The sequence below is a fragment of the Trichoderma harzianum genome (genome assembly GCF_003025095.1).
Source record: "Trichoderma harzianum CBS 226.95 unplaced genomic scaffold M431scaffold_27, whole genome shotgun sequence".
NCBI classification, from domain to species: domain Eukaryota; kingdom Fungi; phylum Ascomycota; class Sordariomycetes; order Hypocreales; family Hypocreaceae; genus Trichoderma; species Trichoderma harzianum.
Genome location: NW_020209275.1, coordinates 34,977 through 52,298, shown reverse-complemented (window position 1 = coordinate 52,298; position 17,322 = coordinate 34,977). Strand labels below are relative to the sequence as shown.

The 17,322-nt window shown below is 49.8% G+C and overlaps 5 protein-coding genes across 5 annotated transcripts; 3 read left to right on the top strand and 2 right to left on the bottom strand.

Annotated features, from left to right (window-relative positions):
• The first annotated feature begins 347 nt into the window (after positions 1 to 347).
• On the top strand, positions 348 to 1,627 carry M431DRAFT_535683 (hypothetical protein). The gene is made up of 4 exons (XM_024920966.1): positions 348 to 564; positions 869 to 1,144; positions 1,198 to 1,267; positions 1,384 to 1,627. The coding sequence occupies exons 1-4, from the start codon at positions 451 to 453 to the stop codon at positions 1,593 to 1,595; spliced, it is 672 nt and encodes a 223-aa protein (XP_024767885.1). The 5' UTR covers positions 348 to 450; the 3' UTR covers positions 1,596 to 1,627.
• A 1,622-nt stretch (positions 1,628 to 3,249) lies between these two features.
• Positions 3,250 to 5,933, top strand: M431DRAFT_330207 (hypothetical protein). Its single transcript, XM_024914356.1, has 3 exons — positions 3,250 to 3,664; positions 3,857 to 5,266; positions 5,333 to 5,933. The coding sequence occupies exons 1-3, from the start codon at positions 3,361 to 3,363 to the stop codon at positions 5,452 to 5,454; spliced, it is 1,836 nt and encodes a 611-aa protein (XP_024767884.1). The 5' UTR covers positions 3,250 to 3,360; the 3' UTR covers positions 5,455 to 5,933.
• An 82-nt stretch (positions 5,934 to 6,015) lies between these two features.
• On the bottom strand, positions 6,016 to 6,367 carry M431DRAFT_45093 (hypothetical protein; the record flags this gene model as incomplete). Its single annotated transcript, XM_024915263.1, has 3 exons — positions 6,016 to 6,057; positions 6,117 to 6,204; positions 6,252 to 6,367. Coding segments are annotated over 3 exons (246 nt in total), but the record flags the coding sequence as incomplete, so codon positions are not given.
• Positions 6,368 to 11,565: 5,198 nt separating this feature from the next.
• M431DRAFT_513778 (hypothetical protein) lies at positions 11,566 to 14,109 on the top strand. The gene has a single exon (XM_024920096.1). The coding sequence runs from the start codon at positions 11,758 to 11,760 to the stop codon at positions 13,648 to 13,650; it is 1,893 nt and encodes a 630-aa protein (XP_024767882.1). The 5' UTR covers positions 11,566 to 11,757; the 3' UTR covers positions 13,651 to 14,109.
• A 15-nt stretch (positions 14,110 to 14,124) lies between these two features.
• Positions 14,125 to 16,968, bottom strand: M431DRAFT_11020 (hypothetical protein; the record flags this gene model as incomplete). Its single annotated transcript, XM_024911744.1, has 7 exons — positions 14,125 to 15,298; positions 15,368 to 15,489; positions 15,564 to 15,616; positions 15,686 to 15,924; positions 15,989 to 16,336; positions 16,413 to 16,453; positions 16,528 to 16,968. The coding sequence occupies 7 exons, from the start codon at positions 16,966 to 16,968 to the stop codon at positions 14,125 to 14,127; spliced, it is 2,418 nt and encodes an 805-aa protein (XP_024767881.1).
• Between the last annotated feature and the right edge of the window lie 354 nt (positions 16,969 to 17,322).

The window sequence follows — 17,322 nt, the reverse complement described above, 5'->3', positions numbered from 1 at the left end:
TGTGCAGATGCTAGACGTCGTCTGTCCAGGATCATGCCCCCGCAAAGCGCCAACAAGATGCGCCAGCGGGTATCCGCAATAGCCATTTGACAAATTCTCAATAAAAGGGACGGCACGGAATGACTTGTTCCCTGTATCTATACGAAGCTGCTAGCAGAAGGGCCTTTGAACAGTCCGTCCAACTGCTCGAAGAATAAGACACAAGAACCCGGCCCAGCATGAATCTCCTTGCTTGCCAGGCTCCACCCCGTCAAACCGGACCCCTGGACAAAAGAGCTAAGCATCCAAGGCAGCGAGCTTTGACCAGTCGACAATGCTACGGTAAATCTCGAACGGCGAACCGCTGTGCTTTCTACAAGGGGAAGACGAAGGAACTTTCGCTGCTGATGCTCGACAAAGATACCCTCTCGCCCGGGCGATAGAGGATGGAATATCGCCGAGCGGTTACACATGTACCGTTTCACTTGGTCGTGTGCTGTCCAACCAATGACATTGGATCTGACTCCGATGACGGATTTGGGTGATGCGATGCGGCGACCAATTGCCGCAATGGTGATTCTTGACGTATGTACGGAGTACGCACTACGGAGTGCGGCACATGTATGTATTTGTCTCTCTTGCATTTCGTGCCGTGCTTGTAGGGCTCCGACATCTGGCCGCGGGTTGGTTTGGTTGGTGGATGGGGTGCAGTCGGAATTGTCAGCCGAAAAACCCTCTCCAGTTGCTTGTTGGTGCTTGGTCCGCAAGAGCATATACAATCAACGAGACAGAAGGGGTGTCGAGCTAAGCAGTGGACTGTGCTCGTCGTCGTTGCAAGGCTTGGTCCCCATTCCATCCGCTCTAGTGGTAATGTTACCTACTCGTATAGGGAGGTCGATTCGGGGCTTTTGGCATCCCCGGCAAAAGCCAAGTGCACACTCTTGCGTCCGCCCGCCTGGTTGGTCGGCTGGTGCTTCTCGCTGCCTCAACCCTGGCAGGCAAACCCCGGGAAGCAATGCCTGTTGGCACATGGAAAGTCTCCCTGCGGCTAGTGCACGATCCCGCTGGAATGGGAAGCTGGGTTAGGCCCAGAAGAGCAGGTGAGCGTCTAGTCGCGGATGTTGCTTCGTTGACTTATATCGTGGTGTTTCTCAAAGCAGACCAAGTGCGTCTAGAAGTGGCCGCGTTGGTTCTCTGCACACACTAATCGACGGCTAGCCTGAGGGCCTAATGCCTCGAGATTCGCCGACGCTGTTTGGCCCACTGACCTTGGGAGGTGAGACAGTGGGTAAGATGCTTAAAGTGTCGATCTAGATCTGTACATGTCGGTTTCGTTGGTTGCTTGTCCTCTTTGCCAAGGCACATGTCCTCGTAACTATGTCAGCCCGGCGTGACAAGCACCAGCCTGGCTACTGGGTACACGTATTTTCACACAACAACAGTTACAAAAGTACAAAAGTAGATACCAAATAGGGATCGCAGTCCGGCTGATGGATCGCAAACTGTTGCCTACCGTGTTGGATCATGGCCCCGAGAACTTGACCGGTCCGCGCACTAAGCGTCTCTTCCGCGGGCCTCTGTTGATTTCTGACCTCGCTTGGAGCATCTTGGCTTAATGCTACTGCTCCTCTAATAAGATAGGTACGAGCTTCATGTATGTAATACGGGGGGATGCAGGATCAGAGCCGCTTCCATGTTGCGTCAATGATACACATGCGGGCATTCACAATCTTACATGTATGTACGACTAAGGTAGGTTTTTTTATATTCGGCGCTACCTGGCTGGGTAAGCTACTGGCTTCGGCATCCATTACACAAACAACCACATGAGACGAACGCTGGTAGGCTGCCCCGAAGCGCTTGGCGCGTTTCGTGATGCAGATCAAGCTCTGTCAGGTCATGAAGAGACGTCTTGGTAGCATTGGGTGCCCGTCCTTGGGTGCCGGAGCTGGATCTGATTGACGGCAAATACGCCCTCGGCTACGCAACCCTGCCAACCGCCTCAGCACACCATCTTCCTTGGTTGTCGTACGGGCACTCGGCAAGTAAATATCGCACAACCTCACCTCACGCCCCGGAAGAGCACGCCGGAGGCCTAGTGATGAAGCGGCGGCGCCGGCGGAGAGTGTGGAGAAGCAGCCAGGATTGTGTCACCGTGGGACTTGGGCAGTCCCGGCTCAAGTCGACGGCTATTCTGGAGGGGGGGTGCAAATGCTAGTTGGGCTCTGTAAGGTATGGATAGAGTGCTTGTCCTGCGTACAACAAGCATCCATCGTATCGTATCTCCCTGCCCATGACCAGGTAGGTACAAGTACAGTACGGGACCGACACACTCGGCATAGCTGCAGAAAGGCTCCGGAGTCAGCGAGAGAGCCAGCATCGGGGATGGCCTCCCTTTGGGGAATAGGGATCATGACCATCTCAGACGCCAGGCAGCCACTACGGTCACTGGCATTTCGGTGTACGAGCGTACTAGAATACCTCACCGTTGCCCAGCGTCATCGGAGACTGAAGGCTGCGTGCTTGGAGGTTTGGGCTCCGTCCCTCGGCCGAGTAGTACGGAGGAAACAGGCGTGGCGGTCGTATAAAAAAAGCGACGGCCCTAGTCGCATCACCAATTCTTTATTCAGACTCGCCCAACCAAGCCTTGTGATGACCTGATTGATGCCCCATATCCATACCCATACCCATACACACACCTCGCTATAGATAAAAAATTTTCCATTCCATCCTTATTTCATTGCTTGGCCCGTTGCAAAGCGCACTCCTGGTCGCTCAGTTGCAGCTGCTGCGACCCTGATGGACTCTCTGCGCCTGGGTGCTACGCTGCGTCGACAAAGTACCGGCTCCCGCTGAGACCTTGCTGAGGTCTGTGCTCGATGCACTGAATATCCTGACCCTGGGCGGACAATCGAGTCAATCAAGCCAGGGACGAAACGAGGTGCAGAAGTGCCCTGATTTTCCGCTGCTGGCCCGCTCTGATGGTCAGAATCTCAACCCATTCTGGAAGCCGACGGAACCTCGATTTGCCAGGGGGGCCGTTGGGTAGCTCCCCGTTGCTGCTCTGGGCTGCTAATTAAGGTACCAGCATAGGTCGGTCAGGTATTACAGCATCACCGGTCAATCAGGCGACAGGCACGGAGTTAGTTACAGCAGCACCTCGCAAACGAAATACTGGTATCTTCAATTAGTAACAGCGCGGCATTCAGTTCGTCCACTATACCGACTTTCCGAGTTACATTCAAGCCTGCACCTTGCAAAACCCTTTGCGAGGTACCAGTACTTGCCCGCCATATTTATTCGAAAAGCACAGTCTTTGATTTAAATTTTTCTTCCCAATCAATCACCTATTAAACTTCGACTTGGCCCAGCTCTTGCGCCATGGACTTGTTAGGGCTGGCTAGCGGCAAGGCTATGGGCGAGAGTGCGGCGTCGTCATCGCTGAGCTCAACCTCGACTCCAGCTCCAGGTCCAGCAGCGGCAACTTCATCTTCAGCATCAGCTTCAACTGCAGAAACCGATGCGCCCGTCATCTACGGCAGAGTCGACGCCGAAAACGAAGACAACCTCGAGCTGCTCCGAAGCGTTGCGGAACATGGCGCCTTGGGCCGTGCAAAACTACTGAGGCCATCTCCGGTTCAGCTTCAGCCCAGCGCCCAACGGCGTGACGACGCTACTATGCAAGGTACTGCAGCCTCTCCAAGTTCCCACCACACCACATCAATCTGTGCCTCTGTATTGCATCGTATCTGCACTGGTGCGATCCGAGTCTCCATCTCTCCTTTTTTCACTTTTCCCCTTTTTCTTTTCTATCCTTCTTTTTCAGCAATCTATAATGAAATTCAATTAATCTAACAATGTGGACATGGATACGCAGACGCAACCGATTCAGGCTGTTCCGAGCACGCTGATGACGACGACCAGATCCAGTCAGGCCACCACTTATCAAACTCCAGCAAACCCCCTCCACTGCTGGCCACACCCCCGGAGATCATTGACACGATCCTCTCTCATCTTTCCGCATACGACCTCGCTTCGGTTTCTGCGACATGCCATGCTCTGCGCCAACATGCCCTCTCTGATCTCCTCTGGCAGCCCCTCGTCCAGCAAAACGTGCCCACGGTCCAAGTCACCAGTGCCGGCGCATGCAAGAGCTACCGCGAGCTGTATGCAGCCCACGACCGGCTGTGGTTTTTGCCAAAATACAAGATCTGGTTCTGTGATCGAGATCTGACGGGAAAGCTTATCCTGGTGCGCTATGACCCTAGGCGCAGCTGCATCGAGGGCTACCAGATGGTGGCGGTGAGCAACCAATCGACCTTTGAGAACTGGTCGGCAGATCAAGACGTTATTATTCACGGCTTCGAGCCGGTTGTGAGGCTGCATCTCGACAAGCCGGTCCTGCAGTTCCGCGTCCGAGATAGGCAGGAGGATGGAGGCTTCTCCAAAAGACCCGGCGCTAACCGCTTTGCCGACGAGATGCCCATGGCCTTGGACGAACGGCTAGGTGGCATGTTTAGCAATTTTCTGCTCACAAAGCCGTTGACTGCTGAGGAGGCGGATCAGAGGGTGGAGTTGGGCTACCCCTACGGCAACATGTGGCCGTCGCCAGTCATCCCGGCAAACCACTATGTATCAGGCGCTCAGGCACGCCGGGGCATCGCTGCCCTTGCTGCGCGAGACCGCCCTCGTTCCAGATCGCAAGTTTCGGACCAGACTTTCTGCATTCGGCAGTGGATGGAGTTGACGGGCACTCCCAGCCCTCTCAGGTTCATGGGCCAGGGTGGCCTCGCTGGAGCTCTTCAAGCCCTGGTGGAGGAGATTGTGGAGGAAGAAGCGGCTGGTGCTGGCGCTGGAAGCCTTGGTGTGCATATTGGCGAGGAGCTCATCACGTACTCGACTCTTGACCCAGCTCTGTACACGCCGACTCGAGAAAAGCCATGGAGAGGAATTTGGGTCGGTGACTACAGCGCACACGGCTGCGAATTCTTGTTAATCCACCAGCCTGACGATCCCCCGGCCACAGATACCGAATTGGGTATTTTCCGCGACGAGAATGATAGCGACGAAGTGTGGGAGCAGAAGAGGCTCGATGCCAGGGTATACAGAGGCCGTTTGGAAGGCATCAAGTTGACAGGCGACCCAAATATTCCGAGGGGCGAATACACCTTTGTGGCCAACGACTTGGGGCCCGATGGCTACGTTGCAACGGCCACAGACGCTCAGTTCTCCGGGGCCAGAATAGTAAAGAGCGAAGGGCACATTGCAGCCACTGGATTTCTCAGAGGTGAGCAAAAGATTACAACTCGCCATTATGTTGGTTTCGGCACGAGCTAACTGGGCGTTGACACAGATAAGTTCATTGAGAGCCAGTTGATCCTCATCAGCCCAAACAGACTTGCGCAGCACTGGGTTGGATTCGGCCACATTAGCTTTTTGGAGAGAGTCAACATTGACCAATTACTTGTACCTTGAAATGAGAGAGCCGAGAGCAAGCCGTAGAACGGTTGACGAACGAGAGCATTAATGGAGGGGGCTACAACAATCTTTGGGACAGCGCATCAACCGGTTTTACACAACGATACCCGCTATGATGGAACATGGCCATTTCTAGGAGTTTGTCTATTATATGGAAAGGCGGGGGATATTCTCAGATTCGAATTGGACGCCGAGAAAGGCTAATGCGAAGGACTCTGGTTTGTCTGGGGTTGTCATGTATATAGGGAATTACCGAAACACTGAGAGAAGTTTTTATGTATGTAAATTGTAACATTCAGGTGAGAAAGACGAAATGGTCAAGACGTGTGAAACTACCCAGTAGTTGATTATTACACTATGCCTAAGTACGTCATGTGTATACATATTATATCCAACTCATGTAGAAGATAAGTAACCGTCATATTCCATTTATCCAAAAGCTCACGACTCATATGTTCAAGTCAGTGTCCAGTGTTGGTACCGTAGATCCGTGCCATGTGCAACAACACATTCATCATCAAAGGACCTCGGTAGTCATTTTCGAGAGCGACGCTTTCTCTAGGCGCCAATAGCCGTCTGGCAAAGGACGTCTTGACCAGCCTTCAAGATCATTAGTATCAATATGGTGAAGAGAATTTGTCCTCGTAAAAGTCACTTACAACGGGGAGAACACAGCAAACTGCCTGCGCGCCTTTAGCAGCACAGGCATTTTTGAAAGCGGAGGGATCATGGACAGAGGTAGCTATACTTTTGTAAGCATCAAAGAGTTTCAAATTGAAGGCAAAGCAGTAGACTTACGAGTGCTGCAGTCGAGCCCGACGATGCCAAGAACGAGGGTAGAGCAGCATTGGGGGTTGCTATAGAGGCCGGTAGGGCATACCGGGGCGTCGTTGGTGTTGCCGTTACCATTGCCATTGCCATGTCCATTGCCATTACCGTTGCCGTTGCCACCTGCAGGCAGGGTATAGGTAGGAGGAGGGGGAGGAGGGTAGTAGTTGCTTGGTGCGGCAAGGACAGCGGTGAAGAGGAGGGTGGCAACAGTGAGGAACTTCATTTTTGAATGATGTTTTGGGGGTTTGTCTTGAAGACTAGATGATTAAAGATTAAGGAGTAGAGGTTTGGAGATGCTGTTGGATGCTGAGTTGTGAGTGTGAGTGATGAGGAAAAGAGATGAGCTTGGAGAGAGATAATGGAGGATATTTATATTCGACTGGAGTCAAGAGTTTATGTTGACAACTCCCCTGGTCGTTTGATTTCCTTGCTTCTCTGCAGACCTGCAGTCTGATCAAGTTACGGCCTGTGTTGGCGATGCAAGTGAGTTGTCGCTTATTTTGTGACCCCATGTGGTATTGCGTCTCCCTTACGTGAGTGTTTTTGGTTATCCATAGGTCCGGATGTGCTTTTGACATGGTGTAGAGCTGAAAACAGGGAAGCTGGACAACCATCATCAGATATTATGATCCCGCGTTAAAGCTTATTGGCCTATTGATGGACTGATGTCTCAGTTGAATAAGACCGGGATCCTTCTAAAGGGAGAATGTGGCTGGCTTGGCTATATAATAAGCTAAAGAAGAGCTATGACTGGCTCCATTTACCTTGTGGCTAATCTCAGAGACAATTACAGCAAATGAGTTGTCGCTTATTTTGTGACCCCATGTAGTATTGCGTCTCCCTTACGTGAGTGTTTTTGGCTATCTATAGGTCCGGATGTGCTTTTAACATAGTGTAGAGCTGAAAACAGGGAAGCTGGATAACCATCATTAGATATTATGATCCCGCGTTAAAGCTTATTGGCCTATTGATAGACTGATGTCTTAGTTGAATGAGACCGGGATCCTTCTAAAGGGAGAATGTGGCTGGCTTAGCTATATAATAAGCTAAAGAAGAGTTGTGACTGGCTTTATTTACCTTATGGCTAATCTCGGAGACAATTATAGTAAATGAGTTGTGCTACGAATAACTGCTGACTTATGAGATGAATTACGGAACACACATATTATTTATGCATTTCATCTATCGATAGTAACTCTAGGGCGGTATTGTGTTCAAGTTGTTTACTTTTTATGTGAGGTATATATTTCTTAAACCATACTATAGTTCTAGCGAAGAGACGGTTACCTACTAAGCAGAGACAAGAAACCCCCTGCAGAAGAAGGAAACATGAAGGGAGAGTGCATGTCCTACCAACTTTCTCACATCTTATTCACCCATGTCCTTGTCTTTATCCCATTCCTACTCCAATCTTGAGAAGAGAGTTTGATTCATCACTTGTTTGTGTTTTCACGTGGATGCCCATCTTAGCTAGACTGAGACAATGTCATGGAGCTTAGCCTTTCGATCTCAGTCCAAGTAATTAACACGCACTAAATCCAATTTTCTAAAAAAAGAACGATACCACTTCCGCACTCGTTTACGTTTACTTGAGGATCTTCATTTTACTTGCATAAATACGATGTACCACTACAGCGATATGCATACACGGCTGTCCGGAAGCACTGCTCTGGGAGATGAGATGACTCGTACATAGGTTCTCAGTTTGGCGATTGGCATATAGATGCAGCTGTGTATACAGCAGTCGGTCTGATAATCGAGGTTGTACGTAAAATTCATCCATTGGGACCGGAAGAAACTCCCGCGATCCGCAGGGTTCCATCATGGTCATTACTCGCAGTCATCAATACTACGGGTATTAGTCCTACCCGCACCTTGCGTCGAAAGATAGTCTAGACTAGCGATTGGGTTCGGCATGGAAAGGAATAACCTTGTAGGAGCGAGTTAGTGGATCATCGCCGATTCATTCAGGTTCAAATACAAGATGGTCGCGATCGTTCGAGTCTTACAAGTCGTATGAGCTGAGTAGCATCATAGCGGGGCGATTTTGCGGTCTCCGGCATGCCTGACAGCCACCAGCGCATAAGAACATCCCATGATGTCACGACGGTAACCAACGCTCTCTATTCGCTGCCTGGCCTTGGAAGACGGAAAGGTCGACGGCCAAAGCCCGAGAGCCCTGGCAGACAAAGTAGATCGATATCCATGTTGCGGCTGAGCAGCTTATATGGCTTAAGCCTCAACTGTCCTTCGCTTACAGCCTTGGAAGTGGCAAAACGAGAAAGAGAAAAAAAGAAAGACTTGAATCTAGACCAGCTCAACAACTCCAGCTTATCCAAACGCGTACCCCCAAAACAAGTTTGCATAAATATTAAGTAGCATGAGTACGGAGTATATGTAAGCTAGACATTGACCCTTGTAAGTGAGGCGGCTAGAAATCAACCCCAGTTTCTTGATTGTCAGCTCTTCCCAGCCACACCAAAAATATTAGCTCTCAGATTGCCCGGATATCGCTGCCCGGGCATGCGCACTGACGCAGCTGAAATTGAATTCGATCTCCTAATTGGAGGAGCAACAACTTAATGCATATCCGAGACCGCAGGAAAAAGAAAAGTGCTCAGCCATGGCTCTCGGGCGTTATCGGAGCATCGAGTATTAAGCCAGAAAATTAAACCCAAGACAAATACAAATCACTACGTGGTCAAATCCCGTCGAATACCTAAGAAAGGAAGGACAACAAAGTAGCGGCGAGATTGAGTGTTCCGATCGCCCCGAACACAATAACAGGAGCAAAATCGCCGGTCCGATCGTCCTCACAGCTGTCAAATCCCCATCCGACCCGTCCCACACCTCGGATGAGCTGCATTAGTCTGACAGGCTTAGATTGTCTTTTAGATTAACCTGGGCCGCCCTTGCTTGACATACACCCAGCCAGCCCCCCCCCCCGATGCTACTGGCCGATTCAGCTTCTCTTCTCAAGCTAGCTTCATCGGCCGGCTGCTGTTAAGGGCAGGCAGCAACTTGAGACGCATTGAATGCTTTCCTTTCAGAGTAACGTCGGAGCAAAGTTTGATCCCGAGGCCAGGCCAGCATTAAGTTCGGCTCGAGAATTGAAATTGGAGACATTGCGGAGGGAATCTCGATACCACGGCTGCGCTTTGATATGTAAATTGTGGGCTTGTGGTCTGTAACACTCAGCCATATGGAGTGTGTGTACCGCAATGTCAAAAATGAGGTCCACACACCCTATCTCACAAAGACTTGTACTACAATGCCGTATTATAGGTATTATGCAAGGGGGCCGTTGTCGCACAACGCAAAGGCCGTGCTGACTCGATTGATATGAGGGATCAATGTGTTCTAACTGGGCCCGAGCTAGGCCTATGCTCTCCCTGCGTAGGACTTACTTGATCGATGAAGCACAAAAACACAAACAAAGTAGAACAGGATAAGTCACTACGCTATAGCATAATGTTACTCCTATGTGTTGGCTTGTTCTTGATTTGGTAAATGGGCTTTGGGTTTTCTCTTGCTGGATCGGTAGCCCCAGATTATTCCCATATATGTTCGCCATCATATAGAACACAATTTGTTGTCCTCAATATTCCGTTATAGTAGACAGCTTAGATTGAATGCATCGCTTGTGGCCTGCATTCACCGCTCGAGGACCAACTACCAGGTCATTGGTGACCACGTGCTTGTAGATGTAGGTGGGCAGGCCTCAGTTCGGCCGACAAACGACGTTCGTTATCAACAACCACTGTCTTCAAAAAATGGTGTTTGGGTCTTGGACGCTAAATCGATGCAAGGGGGCTGATGTCTCCCTTGATGGCGTTGAGACGGGGGATTACAGCTAAGTGTCACATGACGGCGCATGCACTCCGGCGTCCTGATTCATCACAAACTCCAAGTTATAATCCTCTACGGCTAGCTCTGTTATAATGCTAGGTAGGGTTCACACACTTCATTCAAGACACATGGCCTAGCTTATTTTATCGTTGCTATCCTAAAGTTTATTTGCCTAAAAGACGGTGAGTATGAGATGGATCAATCGCTACCGTATTTTGTTCCTTTTTCTGCGAAGTGAGATTTCGGCGCCTTTATGGCAGAAGCTTCAATTGGTAGTAATTGAATCATGAAAATGCAGATGTTTCCGTGCTGTCCCGCTTGCTTTATTTAACTTGAGGTGAGCTTCAGAGTCATCTAAATCTTGGAGATAATAGCTTGACCCGATGTCAGAACAACATCACTCTCATTCATTTTACGTGAGTGTAACTGTCAGCTCAACAGCTAGTAGGAGGATGTTGCTATGGATCGGCCCCCAAGATTTTCCGAGGCGACCTCGACTGTCTCAGATTTGACCAGATCTTATTAGTTAACTCTACGGAGTGAGCCCAGTGAAAAGCGAAATGGTACAATGTAAGAAGAGCACGGGGATAATAGTTCAATATCTCTTAGTAGAGAGGATTGAATTTTGAAGAATACTCACATATCGCCCATCTCCTGCGTATCCGCCGCAGTAAATGAGTGATTGTAAATAGCCATAAATCATTCCATGTACGAGATATACTCGCCATTACCGGTTCGCAAATCTGTACGGAGTAAAGAATAAGAATTTAGTCTCGCCAAAGCCATGCTCCAGTTAAATCTCGAATGCTGATCTATGAAGCATAAGTTTAATGCAAGAAGCCACTGGCGTGGCATTGGACATTGTTGCTCGGATCTCAGGGTAATAGATGCTGAGCCGAAACACAGAATCCCACACTGTGACGCAAACAATTGTCTTGGATGACATAGAGCGCGGTTCAAAGCCGCAAACAAATTGGTCATTCACTACTATTATTTGTTGCATGTAAGACAATCCTGCCATCTTTCTACCTAAGTATGTCGGCACGATGAAATCATCGGTTTCATTCCGTCCTTTCCAGGGTAGCAATACAGGTAGCCGGTACGAGAGATGCTACCCAAGCGACACCTCCTCAGGTCCCGCCCGCAGACGGCAGTAGTCGCCTTGACGAATCACAGCGCTGCAAAGACCAGATTTGCCACTCAGCCCCAGCGCTTCAGCCGCCTGCAGTCGCTGAAGTCTCACTGAACAAAGCGGGGCCTCAGTGTATCGATAGGGTACCGTTGCTGCTGCGGGACAGTAGCGGATACCTGGCGGTACACCGAGCTCCGGTTTCTGCTCCTTCAATCCGGCGATCCGCCTGCCGATCCTCCGTAGCTGTTTGACCCCCAACTGAAGTCATCCAAGTCTCACGATTCCATCTCCTTCGCTCTCTCACCATCACCAACTTCCCGCTCAATGGGCCGTGCATTTGTCCACGATCTATTTGGGATGGCTTACGGACTAGCCAGCTAACATTTCCTCTATCCAATTGTCTTCTTATCAATCTACAGACCCTTGCCAGCGGCGCTGTGCTGTGCTTCCCCAGTGTGGAGCGGTGAAACAACGTCGTCATCGACATCATGTCCGAGCCGGATCTCGTCGGGGCTTCAGTCGACAGCCCGAGCAGTTCCGACGGCGTCCATCGTCAGGCTGCTATTCTCGACCGCCATCTGCCAGAGGGCTATTCTGCCGACCCAGAAGTGAGCCTGGCTACCGAGCCTATCGAGGTCGTCGTAGAGCCCATTGTCGCTCCTTCATCGGCGAGCCAAGATCTCTTTGACTCTCCCGCGGCCTCTGCGACAGAGCTAGCTGCTCCTAACAATGGCAACGGACAAGAGGGAAGCAGTGATGCAACCCCGACTCTGGAGACGCTAGAGTCTTCGCTAAAGCTCCAAGGCGGTGACATCCATCGCGACATGTTCAAGATCAAGGCCCGAGCCGGCTCAAGTCGCCGATCCAATACGTTTTCTCATCACCCATCGCCCCATCTGGGCCCGGCTGGTGAATTGTCACATGCTGAACAACTTGAACCGGGTGGCTTCAGGCGGCAGCACCTGCGTCGCCGGGCTCGACAGCGGCAGCAAAGTGGACTCGTTGTGGCCAGCACCTTTGTCGATTTCCTCGACCTCTACGGCAGCTTTGCCGGTGAGGCCCTCGAGGATACCGATGAAGATGAGGACGAATCTGTCGTCACTGAGGAGTCTGAAGAAGCCGTTGATGATGAACATCGTCCACTGCTCGCGCGGCCCAAAGCCGACCGGCGGAAGAGCTCTCGACGCCTTAGCCGTGAGGGTGACGCTAGCACCGTCAAGACCTTCTTCACGCTCATCAAGGCCTTTATTGGCACGGGCATCTTGTTCCTTCCCAAGGCCTTCCGCAATGGAGGTATCCTCTTCTCGTCGATTGCGCTGATTTCCGTATCTTTGCTCAATTGCTTCTGCTTCCGCTTACTGCTTGACTGCCGTCACAAATATGGCGGTGGCTACGGAGAGATTGGTGAAGCCATCGTCGGTCCTCGGTTCCGAAGCTTGATACTTGCATCAATTGCTATTTCTCAGCTTGGATTTGTTTGCTCCGGCATCATTTTCACGGCAGAAAATCTCTTCTCTTTCCTCGACGCCGTCACTAAGGGCGTCGGCCATCTTGGAGTGTCAGGGCTAATTGGGCTTCAGTTTCTCCCCCTCATCCCTCTTGCTTTGATTCGCAATATCTCCAAGCTAGGTCCTGTTGCACTGGTGGCAGATGTCTTCATTCTCATTGGGCTTGTGTATATCTGGTACTACGATATTGGAAGTCTAGCTAGGCACGGCATCGAACCAAGCGTTAAGCTGTTCAACCCAAGGGACTTTCCTCTGACTCTTGGCTCGGCCATCTTTACGTTTGAAGGAATCGGCTTGATTCTTCCGATCCAGTCAAGCATGAAGAAGCCCCATCATTTCAAAGGCCTGCTCTACTTCGTCATGTTTCTCATCACGGCCATCTTTACGTCGGTTGGAGCACTATGCTACGCAACCTTCGGCGAGAATACCAAGATCCAGATCATTTCCAATTTCCCCCAGGATTCGCCTGTTGTCAACTCAGTTCAATTTCTCTACTCACTGGCCGTACTAGCAGGTGAGCCTGTGCAGCTGTTTCCTGCCGTGCGTATCCTGGAGACGTCAATCTTTGGGGAACGAGCCACGGGCAAGAAGAGCGCGGCAATCAAGTGGAAGAAGAATGGCCTTCGAACACTGACCATTGCTGTCTGTATCGGTGTTGCGGTTGTTGGCGCAAGTGATTTGGATAAGTTTGTGGCTCTGACGGGGTCTTTTGCTTGCATTCCCTTGGTCTACATGTACCCAGCATATTTGCATCTCAAGGGTGTTGCTGAGAGTAAGCGGGAGAAGTGCTTGGATCTCTTGACGATAGTCGTTGGAGCCGTTGCCATGGTCTATACGACATCCGTGATCGTGGCGCAGTGGGTTCAGGGCTGATGATATATCATGTAGAACAGCTTGTAGGTTATACGTTGAGTAGCTCGTTGGAGTACGACCTGTCTTGTGTCTTAAATGATCTCTAGTTGGAGTTGATTTGAATGGAGATTTTTGAATGGATTCGTTCTTTTTCCTTGTGTGGCCGCCCATGCGCTCTACGTATATCATTGCTGAATGGCTTTTCGTGACAACGGGGCAACCTGAAGGATTTTCATTTAATATGGCGATTGATGTAGCTTATTGTCCGTTTGAGTATGTCTTTGAGCATGTCTCTAAGTATGTACTATCACAGCGAGTAGGAAGGTTAGAGTCACATCACGATATTCATAGCATCACATGCATTTACAATTGTTTCAAAATACTTTACACGGATTTGTTTATGATACACCGGAAGATGACGTGTAAGACTAGTATCATGAGAGCCTAAATAATAACAAAACTTTTGGATTGTGCTCGGCACTTCCCGAATCATCACTACCACCCGAATGATTCTTCAAAATACTCAACAGAATTGTTCTGTTGACGTATAACCCGATACGTCGCCTCTCTTGCGTGATCGGACATCCCACCTGGCCCGCAAGAGAACACAGCAAGCCTTGATCCGGACTCGGTAGCAGAGACCGCTGCCTTCTCAATGATTGCCGAGATATCAGGCCTGCACATTGTGATAGACAAAGAACCGGCCTTGTCAGCACCATCTGCCGATTCAGATATGTCTGTCTCCTCTTTGCCTTTTAATACACCGCTTTCCGTAGCACCTTTTTCGGCATCTCCAATTGGAATTTCATCTATCGACGGTGAAGGTAACGAGCCAACCTCGACCTTTGCAGAGTCTGTGCAGTAAAACTCATACCGGACATCGTCTCTTTTAAGTGCCGCCGCGAGTTCACGCTGGGCAATCCGACGGATAAAGGCTTCTTTGGGATTGGTCCAAATCAGTGTCAGTCCACGTATGCGTGTCTGGCTCGATTTATTGGACGAGTCGGTTCTTGCGACGTGGTCAAGTATGTACGGAACCATGGCCGTGATGCCCGATCCGCCTGCAATAAGAAGGACCTCGTCAAAAGTCCAGAGAGGCTCTGCGATGCCGTAAGGGCCTTCAAGAAGGATAGTGTCTGTAATGACCGAAGGGAGCTTGGATAGAGGCTGGGACTTGAGACACTGGTCACGGAGATGGCGAGTCCAACCATCATATGGGCGAATCCAGAAAGAGAGGAGATATTCGCCTTCAATGGCGGTATGTAGCGGACCGGCCTCGGATGGTGTTACAATAGAAACATCTGCGGTTTTTGAAGGCGTATCTGTTGTGTTATCTCTTTGCTGGCTTTGGCTGGTTTCTACCGCAGACTGGCTCCAATAGGCCAAAGTTAGAGGGTGATTCTCCCAGCCAGTGAAGCGGAAGGGCTGGTAGAGATAGTAGTGCTTGCCAGGCCCTGGCTTTACATGCGTGTTGATATCAATCTGGATGAAATTCGCGTCTTGGTCGTAGGAAATGGTGACGGTACTACGATGGAGTGTCTTCTTGCGTAGTTGAAAATGGAGATTGCAGTAGACTACTCGAATAATTCTTAGGAAGCGGTCGAAGCTCCAGATAGCAACGAGAGGCCATAGATATCCATTATACTCCCCAAGGAAAATAGACGTGTGGCTGCGAATTAACGGTGGTTAGTAAACGACGAATACTTGCGTAATGTGGACTTAAAGAGGGAGCACGTACTAGAAGAGAGCGACAATTAACACGACGGATAGAAGGATATGGAGCAGAAGAAAGGAATCATATATCCTGCGTCGGAACCAACTGAAGGAAGAGAAGACAAGAATACTCATCGCAATCGTTGCCTAGAGCGGGCAGACATCAGTATATGAAGCATTCGGAGATCATGGAGAGTTGCTCGTCAGAAACAGCGTCTTACCACAGCTCCTAGGTAGAACCAAGCATCATGCCATTGTAACTTGTAACCTTCCGCTAGATTTGATCCTGTTAATGCAAAGGTCTTCTATAGAGAGATTACGAAAAGTATGTAGAATAACATACCTCCTTCAATTTCGAAATAGAATACTGTGTATCCAACGGAATGAATGATGGCCTGCAACGTTGCGATGCGAGCGATATGCCTGTGGAAGAGATTGAATGTAGAAAATGACCAGCCTGTTAGCCAGATGAAGATATTGTTACGGCCGCTGAACATCCACATCAACGGCAGGTTGGCGTAAGCGATGATGCCCGCTCGATCGGATATGTATCGCCATATTTGAGGTGACACCGCAGACCAGCTTCCATCAATCACGTGTTAGCCAACATATCTCACGAGTCTGCTTTATTGGTGTAAGCACTTACTATAGGTTACCCTCGAATCCACGGTAGTTTACGCAGCAAAGAACGAAATTGAGGATCCAACATGAGATAATAACGAGTGACTCGATACGAGTTGGTATGGTGCATCCGAACAAGAGTTGGCTGTGATACGGAGGTAAACCGCTTGGAATAGTAAGGTGCTTGCGGATTCGTGAGTACATATATGTAAGCGACTTGGTTCCTGCTGTTGGTTTCTCGCGACTATCCGCTGCTCCAAGGTCTTCAGGATCGGTGGACAATGGAGATAATCGGCTTTCGATGATGTAGGTGATGAGTCGACGTAGGGTTCCGATGAGGAGAATACCACCCCAGAATCCGTACATAGCCCACCTGCAGTATTGAAAAAGTCAGTCTTTATTTTTGTCAATCTGGCAAATAGCGCAAGATGGCCGTGGCTAAATCTTACCCATATGTCGGGTGCGTACGTAGCTCATAATCCCATGTGTCCTGTATGATGTTATTAATGCTGTTAGAGAGAAAAGCTTTGGATATGGACAGAATTGGAATGAGAAAGAGCACACCTCCGTACGGAAACCCAAGTCGAACCAATCTCGCGTAATCAGAACTGGCATCGTGAGATTCTTCGGAACGATTACATCCTTCTGATCAAGGATAGGATAGCGGCTTATTGCTTCATCAGTCAAATTGACAGCCACATCTGCCTCTGGTATAAGTCCAGCGCCGGCATATTGTAGGCAGGCCCAGTTGAGGTATTCGAAACCGGGGCCTAGGTCATTGGATGAGCAATAGGTCTTGGAGATGGCGTAGATGGAGACAACTTTTAGCGGGTTCTGGCAGACTCCCAAGTAGTAGTTGCCGTAGCCTATGCCTTCGAAGTTGAGACCTCCGACAATACCAAAGACAGCGGAAACACACTCCTGATCTTTGCTGACGACTCTGGCGAGCCCATGTGACGTGAGAAAGCCGACAAGAGTCAGACTGACCCCGAGGAGGTGTTTCATGGCTATCATAGCTTAAAGACTTTCAAGTCCTAGGCGGTTGATGTCTCTCCCGCCGCAGATAGGGGACAACTTCACTAAACTGAATGCCGAGAGATAATGATCCGCTTGGCAACTGCCAAGTTCATGTATTAATATATACTATATAACTCTCTGGCAAGTTGTGAATCACATGACAGTGCCCTCTCTCACGCCGTTGCCGACAGTTGAGCTAATCTTCTAACCATAACTTAGGAAACTCCATCTCAACCGGCTCGTATTTATCACGACACAAACTTTAGCAGCCATTAGGCTAGCATGGCCTTTCGTGACGATTAGCAGCTTCGGAATACTGAGCCTGATCCATCACAGGACAGA